The sequence below is a fragment of the Carcharodon carcharias genome, chromosome 6 (genome assembly GCF_017639515.1).
Source record: "Carcharodon carcharias isolate sCarCar2 chromosome 6, sCarCar2.pri, whole genome shotgun sequence".
Classification (NCBI taxonomy): domain Eukaryota; kingdom Metazoa; phylum Chordata; class Chondrichthyes; order Lamniformes; family Lamnidae; genus Carcharodon; species Carcharodon carcharias.
In genome coordinates this window covers 139,284,415-139,300,498 of record NC_054472.1, presented here as the reverse complement: position 1 = coordinate 139,300,498, position 16,084 = coordinate 139,284,415, and the positions used below count along the sequence as shown (strand labels likewise).

General features: G+C 43.6%; 1 protein-coding gene across 4 annotated transcripts in view; it reads right to left on the bottom strand.

The window, feature by feature from the left end:
- The window catches only part of LOC121279419 (probable C-mannosyltransferase DPY19L4), a 94,505-nt gene extending 80,123 nt beyond the window's left edge, over positions 1-14,382 (bottom strand). The window contains exons 1-2 of one of the 4 annotated variants that reach the window (XM_041190650.1): positions 14,327-14,382; positions 6,318-6,551 (exon numbers count right to left, since the gene is read on the bottom strand). In XM_041190650.1, coding sequence (XP_041046584.1) covers positions 6,318-6,546 — 229 coding nt within the window. In that variant the 5' untranslated portion in view covers positions 6,547-6,551; positions 14,327-14,382. Of the gene's footprint in view, positions 1-6,317; positions 6,552-10,850; positions 11,042-13,897; positions 13,982-14,109; positions 14,152-14,326 lie in introns of those variants that run through there. The other 3 variants (XM_041190649.1, XM_041190647.1, XM_041190648.1) reach the window with 3 other exon arrangements.
- Positions 14,383-16,084: the final 1,702 nt, after the last annotated feature.

The window sequence follows — 16,084 nt, the reverse complement described above, 5'->3', positions numbered from 1 at the left end:
TTAGTGACAGCATGGATTTGTGACTGAAAGCTCAGCCCGCAATGACATATCACACAAAGATTGCAGACTATCTGGTTCAGCCTCAAACAGAGGGGGGTGGTTGGTGGTGAGGGAGGCTTTGTTTAATGCATAATTTGCGCCACTAACAGCTAAAGAGGAATAGTGAAACATAGGAAGCGGGTAACCATCAGCTGGGAAAGGGGCATGGAGAAGAGGAAAAGAACTCAGGTAGTGACATTATGGAGAACTCCTGAGGTTCTGAAGTTGTTTGACAGGCTTAGAGTGTTGGATAGCTATGATCAGGAGGAGGGCTGGCTGTGGCAAGTCTTTTCTTAAACAACGTAAATTGGTTTATGCGCTGATAGTATAGTGGAAATTCAATTAGGCTCTTGGGGATCATTTCTATAGTTTTTTTTGAGAAATGTGTTTCTAGAGTGTTTGTTCTCACATACTTACCCAGCAGGGGAGAGACCATGATCATGGTTCTGCCAGGGCAAGGTCGTGAAGCAAATGCTATAACCAATCGAACCCCATACCATGGGGTACCTAACACTGTCTGAGTCACAGTGAAGGACAGTGAAGGAGGAGCACCTATGGATCGAGCCTTCTTCACCAAGAGGATCCTGTTAAAGGCGTGTGGATTCGAAGCTGCGGAGATCTACTGCCTACAAGACTTCCCCAGCGCTGGATATTTTGACGTGACGTTCAAACAAGTGGCAGCCTGCATCAAGTTCCTGAAGGTGGTCGAGGAGAAGAGAGACCTGCCGGAGATGAAGATCCTGACGGTGGAGCCACCCTTTGCTCTGCCGTTGCAACGGGACCGGGTGGTGACGGTGCATCTTTATAATCCCTACGTCCCTGTCGCCAACGTGCTCACCTTCCGCACCAGGTACTTCGACAAAGCTGGGAGCTGCACCGAGGTTAGAGACGATTTGGGGATCTAGACATGCAAATGCCAGGTTAAGGTTACGGTCAAGACCGAAGGTAAGGGAGCCATCTTCCACCCTCCTTCCAGATTCGCTATCGGGGGAAGCCGTGGCTACCTTGTCTACGCTGGGCAACCCAAACTTTGTCGCTCATGCGGCAAGGCTGGTCATGTGGTGGCCAACTGCAGCGCTGTCCTCTGCAAGAACTGCAAACAGGAAGGGCACCAGACAAAAGACTGCAAACAGGCTAAGTGCTGCAACCTGTGTGGCGAGGCAGGTCACCTCTACAGGACCTGCCCCAAATGCTGCCTCACTTATGCACAGGCAGCCAAAGCCAACAAGGGGGAAGCAGAAGAAATGCTTTGTGTCACTCCAACCACCAAGGCCCCCAGGGAGAACAACGGGACAAAGGAGGACACAGAGAGAGACAAGGTGGAGGAAAAGATTGAGGCAACAGACAGCCAATCAACTGCACTGCCCTCTGAACCTCCCACTCCTCAGGAGAGCGAATCAATGGAGGAGGAGGAGGCAGCAGTGGAAAAGCAGCAGGGGGAGTGGCAGACGGTGAAGAGAGCCAAAAGGAAGAAGGGGCTAAGAAGGAACCAAGCCATTTCCCAGGCAAGTGGCAAGAGGCATCTCCCATCCAACACAGATAACAAGGGCAGCAGCTCTTCGGACGAAGAAGTGCCAGGGCGGCGCCAACAGAAGAAACGGCAAAGCTCTAGGGAGTTGGCGGACGAGACACCCAAGCTCCAGAACATTGGAGCCAATGAGGAGACCAGCGCACCCCAACTTTGCCCACAACCCGAAGAGGCCAGTGCACCAAAACCCCAGGAATCTGGGAACAGTGAGGCGCTCAGCGCACCCCAGCTCCGGGAAGCCGGGAGCAGCAACGCCCCAGAGGGGGAGAGGATTGGAGAAGCTTCCCCAACACAGGGCATTTCAAACCCTGCCCACTGCACGGACCCCCAGATGCCACCCGAGCAGAACATTGCCAATGGGGAGTTTCAGGACAGTTTCCTCAGCCCATCCAAAGTGAGGCAATTTGAGCACACTACGAAGGAGCAGACCAAAGGTCTGGGACTCTCAGAGACAACAGGTTTGGTAAGAGAATAAATGCTTTAAAATGGTTTTAAAGATTGTATCTATAAATGTGCGTAGCATTAAATCTACTATGCAATGTGTTGCGACCTTGGATTACCTTGCCAAAGTCAAAGCTGACCTGTTGTTTCTGCAGGAGTGTGCGATACCGCACCTCAGCTCCTACAGGCAATGGTCACAATGGTGGTCCCTTGGGCCATTGATCTGGTCGGGTGGAAATGACTCTCGTTCCTCCGGCCTGGGTATTCTGCTGCGGGGAGGCAACTTCACCGTCTCTGAGGTTTAGGAGGTGGTGGGCGGGCGCCTCCTCGTAACAGACATAATGTACAAGAACGCTCCACTCTGGTTAATTAACGTGTACGCCCCTTCGCAAGGGGCCGAGCGGCTGGAGGTTTTTCAGCAGCTCCCACTGCTACTGGCAACCTCCAGGCAGGTTATTCTGGGCGGTGACTTCGACTGCATCATCCATGCGGCTGGACGATCCGGCAGGGCCGACAGCAGATTGGACACTACGTCCAGATCCCTGATGGAAACAGTTAAGGATGCCAAGCTGCATGACGTCTTCAGCAACCCTGCAGACGGAGCGCAGCGTAGATACACCTGATCGCGGCCAGACAGGTCCATCTGTCCCAGGATAGACTTCCTGTTTGTGTCCCATGCATTCACAGTCAGATCCACTGATGTCAAGCCAGTATTTTTCTCTGACCACTGCCACCTACTGGATGACTGCCACTTAGAGAAGGACCAGAGGGAGGGCAGGGGAGCATGGAAGCTAAACGTGCAACTGCTGACTGCAGAGAATATTGAGGAGCTCAAAAGGGATTACAAAGGTTGGAGAACCGTGAAACCCCTCTTTGAGTCCCTGACACACTGGTGAGAAGCGATCAAGGGAAACATCAAGAGGTTTTTCATTCTCAAAGGCACCCAGAAAGCTAGAAAGGAACAGAGGGAAATGTCCCCACTCCAGAAAAACATGCAGAATCTGCTCCAGCTGCAGTCGATGGGGGTCGATGTCAAGGAGGAACTCCAAAAGGTGAAGAGCCAACAAGCCTCGCTCTTTGCCTCGGAGGCCTCCAAGATCATCTTCCGTTCCAGAGTCCGCTCCGTGGAGCAGGATGAGACAGGCTCACGTTTCTTCTTTCAAAAGGTACACAGAGAGAGCTCTGTGATCAGCAGCCTGAGGGAAGAAGACAGCTCAGTAAAGTCATCGCAGTCCGACATTTTGAGGATCAGCAAATCCTTTTATGCCGGATTGTATGACATGAAGCCCACAGACAGCACAGCCTCCCAGTCCTTCCTGTCCTCTATCACGGAGGTCTTAGACGACAGTACACAGGAGGGCCTGGACAAACCACTAACTTCTGACGATCCGACTAAGGCCCTTGAGTACTTCAAGAAGAGTAAAACTCCCGAAAGCGACGGCTTGCCGGCAGAGTTGTATTCGGCTCTGTGGGACTGGATCGGCCCAGACCTGCTAGAATGTACAAGAGTATGCTCCTGGCCGGCAGTATGTCAGAATCCATGAGGAAAGGAATTATCACCCTCATCTATAAGCACAAGGGGGAAAGGGAGGAAATTAGAAATTGACGACCGACATCACTGTTGAATGTGGACTATAAGATTCTGTCCAAGCTCATCACCAATCGGGTCAAACCCGCTCTGGAATTGGTGATCCACCCCGACCACACCTGCACTGTGCCGGGCAGGAAGGTCTCGGACAGCCTCGCGCTGCTCAGGGATACGATTGCCTATGTACAGGAGAGGTGTGTGGACACCTGCCTCATCAGCTTGGATCAGTCAGAAGAAGGCCTTTGACAGAATATCACACACCTTCATGGTGGATGTGCTCTCCAAAATGGGGTTTGGGGAGGGGATTCGCAATTGGATCCAACTGCCCTACACTAACATCAGTAGCGCAGTCTCAATCAATGGGTGGGAATCAGATAGCTTTCCGATTAAATCTGGAGTGAGGCAGGGCTGTCCTCTCTCGCCTGTTCTTTTCGTGTGTTGCATAGAACCCTTTGCTGAGTCCATCAGGAATGATCTGGGCATAAGAGGAGTGACGATCCCAGGCAGTGGAGGCACTCAGATCAAAACCTCCCTGTACATGGACGATGTCGCCATCCTCTGCTCGGATCCACTGTCGGTGCGCAGACTGATCCACATCTGTGACCAGTTCGAACTGGCCTCGGGAGCCAAGGTAAATCGTGGGAAGAGCGAGGCCATGTTCTTCAGGAACTGGGCTGACTGATCCTTTGTCCCCTTCACCGTCAGGGCTGATGGCCTGAAGGTGCTGGGGATATGGTTCGGAGGGACCAGGGCACGCGTTAGAAACTGGAAGGAGCGAGTGTCTATGGTGAAAGGGAAACTGGGCATGTGGGAGCAACGCTCCCTCTCCATTACGGGTAAGAACCTGGTCATCAGGTGTGAGGCACTCTCGCTGTTGCTGTACATGGCGCAGGTCTGGCCCATTCCACACTCCTGCATGGTGGCGATCACCCGAGCCATCTTCTGCTTTATCTGGAGGTCGAAAATGGATTGTGTCTGCAGGGACACGATGTACAAGCCTCTAGATAAAGGGGGAAAAAACGTGCCCAACATCGCCCTCATACTGATGGCCACCTTTGCATATGGCTGCATCAAGCGGTGCGTAGACCCTCAGTATGCAAACACCAAGTAACACTACATGCTGAGGTTCTACCTGTCCCCGGTGTTGTGAAGGATGGGTCTGGCCACGATGCCGCGGAACACTCCAAGTAGTTGGACCGTGCCGTACCAGCTGTCCCTCGTGGAAAAATTTATGCAAAGAAACACCTTTGACCACAAATCCATCAGGCAGTGGTCAGCAGTAAATTCTTAGAGGCCCTGAGGGAAAAGGAGGGTGGATCCAGTGGGATGGTTCCCCGAGCAGACTGTCAAAGTCATTTGGCAGAATGCCTCATTGCCAGAACTTTCCAACAAGCACCAAGACGTAGCTTGGCTGGCGGTGAGAAAGGTCCTCCCCGTCAGATCCTTCCTACATGCCAGGAGTCTCACCCCCTCAGCACGTTGCCCTCGAGATGGCTGTGGTGGGGAAGAGACCGTTGTTCACCTCCTTGTAGATTGTGCCTTTGCAAAGAAGGTCTGGAGAGAGATGCAGTGGTTTCTGTCGAGGTTCATCCCAAGCAGTTCTGTGACACAGGACTCTGTGCTCGACTGGCTATTCCCAGGGACACACACCGAGACAAACATCAACTGCAGCTGGAGGATCATCAACTCGGTGAAAGACGCTCTTTGGTCTGCCCGAAAATTGTTGGTCTTCCAGCGCAAAAAGTTGTCCCCGACCGACTGTTGCAGACTGGCACATTCCAAAGTCCAGGACTACGTGCTGGGGGATGCACTAAAAGGCGCAATGGGGAAGGTTCGCTGCCTAAGACCTTTCTGCCACAGTGCACTGAGGGGCTGGGAACTGTAAAGGGCCCCTCAGACTGTACAGCTCAAAATGAATGTCTGCCAATGATTGTAATATTCATTGTCTGTACTGATGCACCTTGTGATACATGTTGTAAAAGTTGAACCTGATTGTACTTTTGTAATGGTGATTTTGAAATGGTTTGGAATGTGGTTGAAGATATTTTATGAATAAAGTATATTTTTGCAAAAAAAAAAATTGAATTTCCAATTCTGTTCTTCCCGAGTATTTCTCAATCCACGGAATAATTTCTGCATTGCTTGCAGTAGCATCTACTTGGAATAAAACTGAGAATGTGTCTTAGGTAAAAAAAATTATTTGTAGCAATTGTGTTGTTACTACAGCAGTCTTTAGACAGCAAACTTTTAAATGTCATTGTAGGTAAAAGTAAAGAAAAAGGAATCAGGAAGTATAATGATTATGTTACTGGACAAGTAATCCAGAGAGCTGGACTATTGATCTGGAAACATAAGTTCAAATCTCACCATGGCAGCTCAAGAATTTAATTAATTAATTTAAATTTTAAAAAGCTAAAAGGCTGGTAGTATCAGTGATGGTGACCATGAAACCACCAGACTGCTGCAAAAACCCATCTGGTTCACTAATATCTTTTCGGAAAGTTGTCCTTACACAATCTAGCCAGTATGTTTCTTCAGACCCATAGCAAAGTGGTTGAATCTTAACTGCCCTCTGAAATGACCTAGCAAGCTAGTTGTATTCATGAAAGCAGATCATCACTATCTTCTCAAGGGCAATTAGGGATGGGCAATAAATTCTGGCCTTGTCAGCGACACCCACATTCCACAAATGAATACAAGAGGAAAAATACAGGTGCTTACACTTGCTCTTTGCATCCTTACTTCCTGTGCTGACCATTTTGTCTTTCAGTGTCAGCTTTTCTCTGTGTGCCTCCTCATTTTCTCCCCCCTCCTTTGAGGCGATCTCCTCTGCACATACTTGTTCACGCTCAGCCTTCGGAACAGACTCTGCATCTGCCATCAAGTTGGCCTCCTCCTGAACAGCAGGTTCTTCTAGACATTTCTGTGTTCTCTTTCTCAGTTCTGTCATTTCACCTATAGTGTAAAAGCTATAACATTAGTAAGAATATTAAAATGTTTGTTAACTTTCAGAAAAATTAAAAAATACTATTATTCCCCACTGGCATCTCAGACATGAAACTAACTTTGACGAAGTGATTACTGTTCAACTGTCCTGCAGTATCTCCCACCTATAGATTTTAACTTTCAGCAATAAACTTACACAAAAACTTGAAAAATAATATTACTGGTACTCCCTCAAAGTATTTACTACTCCCATTAAATAACTTATTCCCACTTGGCACTATTTAACAGTATAGCAAATTAAAAAATCAAATAATATGGTAATAATTCATATTTCATAACTAACGTGCATTCCCTTGAGGAGTAAAATCCCCACAGAAAATATGGTCCAAGAGGGGCTAATGAGAGAAGTTAAAGTTAGTACATCATTACCTCTCCAGTCTGGAATGCTTGGGAGCAAGTCATTTCTGGATTTCCGAATTTTCTAGATAATAGAGTGACATCAGGATGCCGAACCACAAGTGTGTGAACCATAAAACACCATAGAAATATATACTTCTGCAGAAATAGGAAGGTGCAATGCACTGTGCTCACGAGCTCCTTTAACAATCACTACAAATATTTAATAAGTTTTCAATATAACAAAATTGGACAGCTTGAGACCCAAAGTATAAGTCCCAGGACCCAAGGATCAGCTATGTTTTCTTTATCATTTTGTGTATTGCTGAAAAAAGGCATTTGGTCAAAGCTTTTCGTCTTGCACTCTTCAAGACAATTGCAAGAATACCATTGTCAAGGGAAGGAACAACTTTATATTGTATGAGAAGAGAGTGCTGATTGGTTGACAAGTGGACTCTGATTGTTAGAGGTATTGCCAAGGAGAATGCACCAGTTAATGGTGTCTGACAGTTAACTGCCAAGCATTGTTTGAAATTTAAACCAGGCAGCTTGACTCTGATTGGTCATGGCATTGCCTTGAGGAATGAACCAGCGAATGGCGATTACTTATTTTGTTTAGCTGAAACAGGCACAATGCGTGCGCGTTCTGTCTACAAAGTACAGGGCCCTCTGTATTAATAATCCAGTACTCACAAATGCGCCACACCACGAGCCTGACTGACAATCTTAACTTGGTTGTCAGTATAATCTATAGCACACTGAGGGTTATTTAGATGTGTATTTAGCATAGTAAACTGAGGAAAAGGAAAAAAACTTGCATTTACATAATGCCTTTCATCACCAGACGTCTCAAAGTGCTTCACAGCCAATGAAATGCTATTGAAGTGTAATCACTGTTGTAATGTAGGAGGATGGAAGGAGGGTACAAAGAGATATAGACAGGTTAAGTGAGTAGGCAAAAGCAAGGCAGATGGAATATAATGTGAAAAAATGTGAAGTTATCCATTTTGGTTGGAAGAATAGAAAAATAAAATATATTTGAAAAGATGAGAGATAAGAAAATTTTGGTATTCAGAGGGACCTAGGTGCCCTTGTACGCAAATCATAAAAAAGGTAACATACAGGTATATCAAGGAAAGCATATGATATGTTCGCCTTTATCACAAAGGGAATCAAGTTTAAGACTGAGCGATAGAGTCTGACTGCAATTGCACAGGGCCTTAGCGAAACCACACCTGGAGTAGTGTGTACGGTTTAAGTCTCCTTACCAAAGGAAAGATATATTTGCTTTAGAGGGACAGCAATGAAAGTTTATTAGTCTGATTCCTAGAATGAAGGGGTTTTCCTATGAGAAGATATTGAATAGGCTAGGCCTATAATCCCGAGAGTTTAGAAGAATGAGAGGTGATCTTATTGAAACATACACAATTCTTAAGGAGCTTGGCAGGGTTGGGAACGTGCTTCCACTGACAGGGGAATCTAAAACTAGGGATCAATCTCTCAGAATAAAGGGTCAGCCATTTAAGGCTGAAATGAGGAGAAATTTATTCACCGAAAGGGTTCTGAATCTTTGAAATTCTCTACCTCTGACAGCTGTGGTGTTGAGTTATTAAGTATATTCGAGACAGAGATCAACAGATTTTTGAATGCAAAGAGAATCAAGGGATACAGGGATAATTCCACAACTTTAACACAAATACAGATTCAATAACAGCATATACTATACGCAGGTGCATTTGCAATACCACCCCCCCATTTGTGTCATTAATCAAGAAATAATAGCAGGTCTGATATCAGAAGCTTTAGTTCTGGCCAAAGAATTGAACACTGTGGATGAATTGAGTTTCACATTTTGCAGGTATGACTCTGGATCTGAAAAGCCTCCCAACAGACAAAAAGATTTCATACAGGTCTATCAGGCTCCATAAAATGTACATTCTAATATGAGTGTTTCAACTAATTCTAAACTTGTTAAAATATTCCAATATTTGTATCATACTGTGTTTTACTCTGTTTCTGTATAGGAGGAAATTTAAGTCTGTACAAAATAAAAGTTATTATATAGTGCATCATGTATGATCTCCAATATTGAAAGGAGGGGGTAATTACTATCCCTAAACACATTGGGATGGATTTGTAGCCCCCATCAAAGGCATAATGTAAGGGGGGGTGCGTACTGCAGGAGAGCCAATTGCCACAATTAAAGGCCTATTGAGATCTGTTAATGAAGACTGACTGGAGTTTTCTGGGGACAGCTTAGTTGCCTGGAGGCTGCTGGGGCTGGCAGGAGAGGCAGTGCTCCGGCCTACCTGCCCTGTACAGGGAATCTGCTCTCCAACAGTGCTGGCCCAACCGCAAAGGCCATTTTTAATTTAAAGTTTGAAAAGAGTTGGAGAGAAGGTGCCTCCAATTTGAAGTACCCTCTGTCTCACTTACCTGCCATTGCATTCTGCTGCTAAAGCTGTTTTCATGCTAGAAAACCTGTGATTGGTTCTCCGGTTTTGACAGTCAACCCACTGGCCATTAATTGGTCACTCCAGGAAAAATCACATTGAATGGCTGTTTCCCCACAGAGTACAGGCATCTGAACACATCTTAGCATGATGATGGGGTTTAAACGTCCACAGAGAAAATGCTGCCCAATATCTCAGACACAGCAATGGTGAATTTCTGAAGTGGTGCTCCCACTTAACTATTGTAAATTTGACAGAAGATCCACAGAAATCTCAAAGAAACCACATATTTCCATGGTTTCCACAGCTTTTCCACCAAAGTTACAATGAACAAACAGGAAACTCTCTGCAGAAATAATGTCCCTACCACATACGGGGGCAGTGTTCAGATCAAAGACTTAGTCAACTTACTGAAGCAATCTTCTTGCTCAGAGTGGAAGACAAAAATGTCATCAAGTGGAGTGTCATTTCAGCAGAACACGAATAACTTATACATTCAGAGTTTTAACCAAGGGAGAGATTGAACTATGGTTTGTATGGGGCTAGTAGGAAATTAATTACAGATATATTTACTTATTAAACTTCAATGCACAGGTGAAACACTTACTTTATGTTACTACATTGTGTCACCTGCACAGATTTATTCATCTGATATACAAAAGGTAAAAATACATCCATTTACCTGTCTGCAGTAGGTGAAAAGCAAATTTAAGTACTTTAAAGAATTCTGTGAAATTGACAAATTAGCTGAGACGAGCATATCTGAAGCAAGTGTGTCCCACTGAGATTATTTGAGCTCAAGATTTCAGAAACTGAGCTGACAATAAAGACAATGTGGCACATCAGCGAACAAGAGAGGATTCTGGATTAAGTGTTTCACAGGGCAGTCGCCTAGCAGAATGATAGGAAGCAGACAATGGTAGAGGAAGAAGCGATGACTACTGATAGTTCAGGGAAAGCATAGAGGAATGCCCAGAGAAAATTATTCTCTCTGACAAGTTTGAAGCAGTGGCCTCCAATAGTGAGGATTGTGTATTTTCAAGATAATGAATGAGAGGTAATGTAAACTAAATGTTACAATTGTAAAAGAGTTGCAGAAACAGAGAAACCTTGGAGTTTGCATACAGAACTCTTGAAAGGTGGCAGGACAAGTCAGTAACCAGAAAACACGGATTTAAGGCAATCGTCAAAAGAACCAGAGAGGAGATGAGGAGAATTTAAAAAGAAATTGCAGCAAATTGTTATGAACCGGAATGCAGAGCCTGAAAGGGTGCAGAAAGTAAATTCAATAGTAACTTTAATACCTGAAGGATGAAAAATTACAGGGTTACAGCGGAAGAACAATTCAGTGGGACAAACTCTTTCAAAGAGTCAACACAGTCACGATGGGCTAAATAGCCTCTTTCTGTGCTGTATGATTCTACGAATCCATGAGAGTAGGACAATCAACATTCCATACCAAGTGCTCCAGGATGGATAGGGTGAAATGAGCAATAGGTGGCCTCATAATGGACTCTACTTTTACAATCCAGTTCTAGTTTCCTGAATACTTTTGTCGCTCCCAGATGCTAGGATAAGAGACATTTTAAGAAGACCAAAAAAATATACATCGAGTGAAAATGCAGTCAGTCATTGTGGTCCATGTGGGATCTAGGATTGAAAAAACACTTTGTAAAAGCAATTTGGCAGATTAAAAAACAGGAATTCATGGATAATAATCACTGGTTAATTACGCCTCCATACATATGCTGATAAAGTTAAGGTATGAAGATTAAGGTCTGGAGATAAGTGGGAAGAATGTCAGCGCCATTGACATGATCTCATTGACCATTGACAGATCCCTTTAGGATTCCAGTAGTGAAGCAAGTTAACGGGCTAAATATCGCTCATGCTCTGGAGCATTGCAATCTGCCTAGATAAATGATTTTATTGACAACTCCATCACAAAAGATAAATTTAAGTTTGGTTCTGAACATCTATTGTGAAGCAAGATATCTTGAAACTATCTCAAATCTGGAGATGCTTGTTGACTTCCCCCGCCACAACCATCTCAAGGAATCACTAATTGGACATTGTACGTTACACAACTGAACACACACAGCAGTGTTTGCTTTGCAGGGTCTTCTGCAGGTTCAGTTTGGAGCAACTGCATTTTATTTATAGGGTTTAAGAACTTAATTTTGCCTTCTCCTTCTCCCAACTAAGCAATTACTGCAGAGGGGAAAGTGAGATAGGTGAGAATTTAATTACTGAGGTCAGAGCTCAATGCAGGCAACTGTGTGTTCTCTTGATCACAACTCTTATTATAGGAGAGCTGCAAATTCTCCACATGGGTCCCCATGCAATTGCACAAGTTGCACGGCTGTTACACCATCTCTCGGCACACCATTCTTAACTTAGTCTTGGACGAGCACAGCTTCAGTAATAGCTGCTTGCTTTTCTGCTGGGTTGTATCAAGTACGAACGTATGAGCTGTGCTGCTGAGCGTAAATAGCTAAAGTGACATTGCTTGTTATCATACCAGTCTCCAGCAGCTGCCTTCCAAAATTAAAATTTTTTCATCAGTTAATTGAAAAATATCTGGCTTCAGTGAGGTGGTCAGCTTGCTTCATTAAAGTCAACTTATTCTAGATTGCCAAGTCCAAGATTTAATCGTTCCAATTCTTTATCTGCATATGTCCCAAATCTTCTGTTATTTTCAGCATGTTCTACGACTTCTTTACTTATGATCATAGAACAATTAAAACTTGTGTTTAGAAAAAAAAAGACTTACAGATATATGGCACCCTTAAAGTAGTAAAACGTTCCAGGAACTTCATCAAACAAAATTTCTCACTGAACCATATGAGATGTTCCAACAGGGGACCAAAAGATTGGTCAAAGTGGTAGATTTTAAGGAGTGTCTTAAAGAAAGACAGAGAGGTAGAGATTCAGAGAGCCTTAATGAAGTGAATTAAAATATTAAGGTTCTGGGCAGCTGAAGACATGGCTGCACTGGTGCAGCAAGGAAAATCAGGAATGCGCACAAGACCAGAACTAGAAAAGGACGGAGATATCAGAGGGCTGCAGAAGCTAAGAGATATAGAGGGCAGGGCCATGTAGGATTTAAGAACAAGAATATTAAAATGGATATTTTGCAGACCAGAAGCCAACATAGGCTAACAAGTACCGGTGAATAGAACTTGGTAGGAGTTAGAAGTTAGTTAGCATTGTTTATGGAGAGTGCAAGATGGGAGGTTGGCTAGTGAAGTATAGAAATAGTCAGGTATTGAGGGTTTCAGATGGATTGAGTGGCATAGACAGGTGATGTTGCAGAGCTGGACATAATGATGATGGAGAGCGAGTTCCAAGTCACCATCCTGACTTGGAACTATATCACTGTTCCTTCACAACCACTGAGTCAAAATCCTGGAAATCCCTCCCTAACAGCACTGTAGGTATTCCTACAACAGACTGCAGCAGTTCAAGTAGGCAGCTCGCCACCACCTTCTCAAGGGCAATTAGGGATGGGCAATAAATGCTGGCCTAGCCAGCAACGCCCACATCCCATAAACGAATAATAAAAAAAATGGCTAAGCTCAGAGTCAAACACTCTGGGTTCAGCCTCAAGCAATGGCCAGGGAGAGGTTTGGATTCACTAGGTAGAAAACAAGAGTTTGTGGCAGGGACAGAAGACAATGGCTTCTGTCTTCCTAGTTTTTAAAAGGTATGTCAGCAAACTGACGGTGGAAGACGTCACAACCTAGCCCAGTAATGGTCCCATCTGCAGTCCACATATACTTCACAGAGTCACAATGATAATCAGAAGTGAAAACCTTGGCTGATTCTCTAGCTCAGCAGTGCTGACACCTACTACAAAGTCCCAACTTAGATCAGATAACTCAGATAAATAAATAAACTCAGATTTGTAATTGAAAAGCAGGAACTTTTGGTCTGCATGGCTTAATACTATCCTGGCACATTCCTCCCCAACTTGCTCAAAATTATCCCAAACGAAATGTGAAAGTATATTTTATGTTTCAAATGTTGATGGGTCTTTTGAGTATTTTAATTATTTTATTTCACATTTCTGGTATTTGATTTTCTTTTAAATTCTGTATTTAACTGTTGTTTCTCATCTCAGCAAAGTATACATTGTTCTACCTACATATCACATACAGACGAACTGAGCCATTGCCAATCTTCATCTAGAGATTTTTTTTTCCCCCATCTGATCTCACACTCTAGCTTTAATAGTGAATCACAACGCTTCCAGATTCCATGCCTCCAGAGCCTAGATTTATTTACACCCAAGCAGGAAGGAACATGGTATAACGATCAGTCTGTCTTCCTGTTTTAAAACCCCGTGATTTAATTTGCAACTATGGAAACCTTACTACGACTCAAGCGCGACTGCGCGGGTGTAGCCAATCCGGCTAAAAGGAAAAAAAAGCGAACTAAATGCAACCCAAGTATTATTTCAGTCATTCATTTTTGAAAGATATATTCATGAAGACAGATACAAACCTGATACATTCATAGCCCGGGCCAACCAGTGAGCATGCGCGCGCCGACCCCGAGGAAGCGCGAGCAGCCTTGGAGTGCACGCGCTGCCCAGACAATTGCACCTTTGCAGATAAAACAGCAGCCAAGCAGCCACGGCTGGCCAAAGAATAACAAGGATGGATAGTTATATATATATTAAATAAAAACAATCTAATGATGCTAACATTACCGACCAACAAATTACCAATCAACCCCGCTCTCCAGCCAGAATTCCCCGCGCGGGTGCTGCAAATAATTGTGTCCGACTTGTTTAAAACATGGTTCCCAGGAATCAACAAATCGCCTTTTTTTTAACTCGAAGTTTCGGTCTTGTAACAATCTCTAATTTTCTCCTTTGGGGAGGAGGGAATATATTTATTGAAAGGAGTAAGCGCACAGTGTTTAACCTACCGTTGTAAATCTACAGCAATCAAAAGGGACCATAGCACGTTGGTTATTATTTATTCCTAGGAATACAGAAAAGCGATGAATTGTCAGAGTTTTAGCATATATATTTTTTTCTTTTCCCACCTATTTCCATTATCTTTAAATGTATTTCCATCCATTGTTTTATCCCTAGCTTTTAGCCTATTTCAATCCCTTCCCCCCACCCCCACTAGGGCTATCTGTCCCTTGATCGTCCTGCTTTCTGCCCTTAATGTCACCATTAGCACATTTCTTAGCTAATACCACCAGCGTCAACACCTCTTTGTCCTTTTGTCTATGACATCTTTTGGCAATCTCCACCTATCACTGGCCTCTATCCAGCACGATCTGTCCCACCCCCTACCCCCCCCACCCCCCACCATTAAACCAGCTTATATTTCACCTCTTTTCTATTTTTCCTTAGTTTTGAAGAGTCATACGGACTTGAAACGTTAACTATGTTCCTCTCCGCAGATGCTGTCAGACCTCCTGAGTTTTTCCACGTATTTTTGTTTTAGTTTCAGATTTCCAGCATCCGCAGTTTTTTTGCTTTTACTTACTTGTTATGAAAACCATTGAGGGGTGGAATCAATCACACAAGAACAGTTTCCTTACTTGATTTTCCAAAACTGCTTTTTAACTTTTTTTGGAACAAACTTCATTGTGTATTTAACAGTAGTATTTCAGTCAAAATAAATCCACACAACTCATATTTAATTTATAATGTCTAAAGCCAATTTTCAAACATGCTTTCCTTTTCCTAAAATCACTACCTTAACTCTCCCATATTCTGGTGCCACAATCCTAAATTTTTAATAGATTTCTTTCACAATATCTGTCTATTTTGAAAGGCTTGATATTAACTCTGCGTCCTCCTATACAATCTATTTTTAAAAAATTCTCAGAGGCAGTATCCATGACCTGCACCTGACCCACTGCATTCCAACAGAATTTTATCTGTATCCAGAGTAATCCATTTCCCATTTGGAATTTTCCAATATATAACCACAGCTTGGCCACATCATTTGTGGTTCTCTCTGCAGAGATGTGAGCAACATGGCACAACGGTTTACACCCTTTCTCAACAGAAAACTCTTTATTTTTCATTGTTTTAAACAACTCTTCTCCATCCATCAGGAACAAGAGTTCCCCAATTCCTTAATCAAATACAAATATTTCTGGATTCCCTCTTTTTCGTACAACAATTCCACACCCGCTTTTCTCATCTTTCCAGCAAAATTGAGTCACAAACATCAACAATTTACAGATTGCCTTGAGCATCTTTTTTACATTAAAGGTCATGTATAAGTTGCATGTTGTTCTTAAGTGTTATATAAAAGAATTAAGGAGCATGAGGTTGCACTTGGGAAATTTCTGGTTAAGTAATATAGTGTTTATTTCCTTTAATATTTACTTGCAGTACATTAAATTCAACATTGTAACTCAATCTAAATTGCAACATTTATGTCTGTTTTAAATAAATACTTCCAAGACTCTATCTCTTGCCTTATTCAAAATTCACTTTCTTTTGCTGGGCTCCACGGTCTTTCTCTCTCATGTGGCAAAGAAGAGCATTGCCTGCCAGGGGCCCTCCAACAAGCGATCTGAACTTCCTTTTTTTTAATGAGGCTATAAATCTCAATAATTATGCATTTTAGTGTCTCTGGAAATCCCCAGATTATGAGTAAAATCTGTTTTATGTCTAAATCCACCTTGAGGTTAGTCATTCAATCTCATTACCTA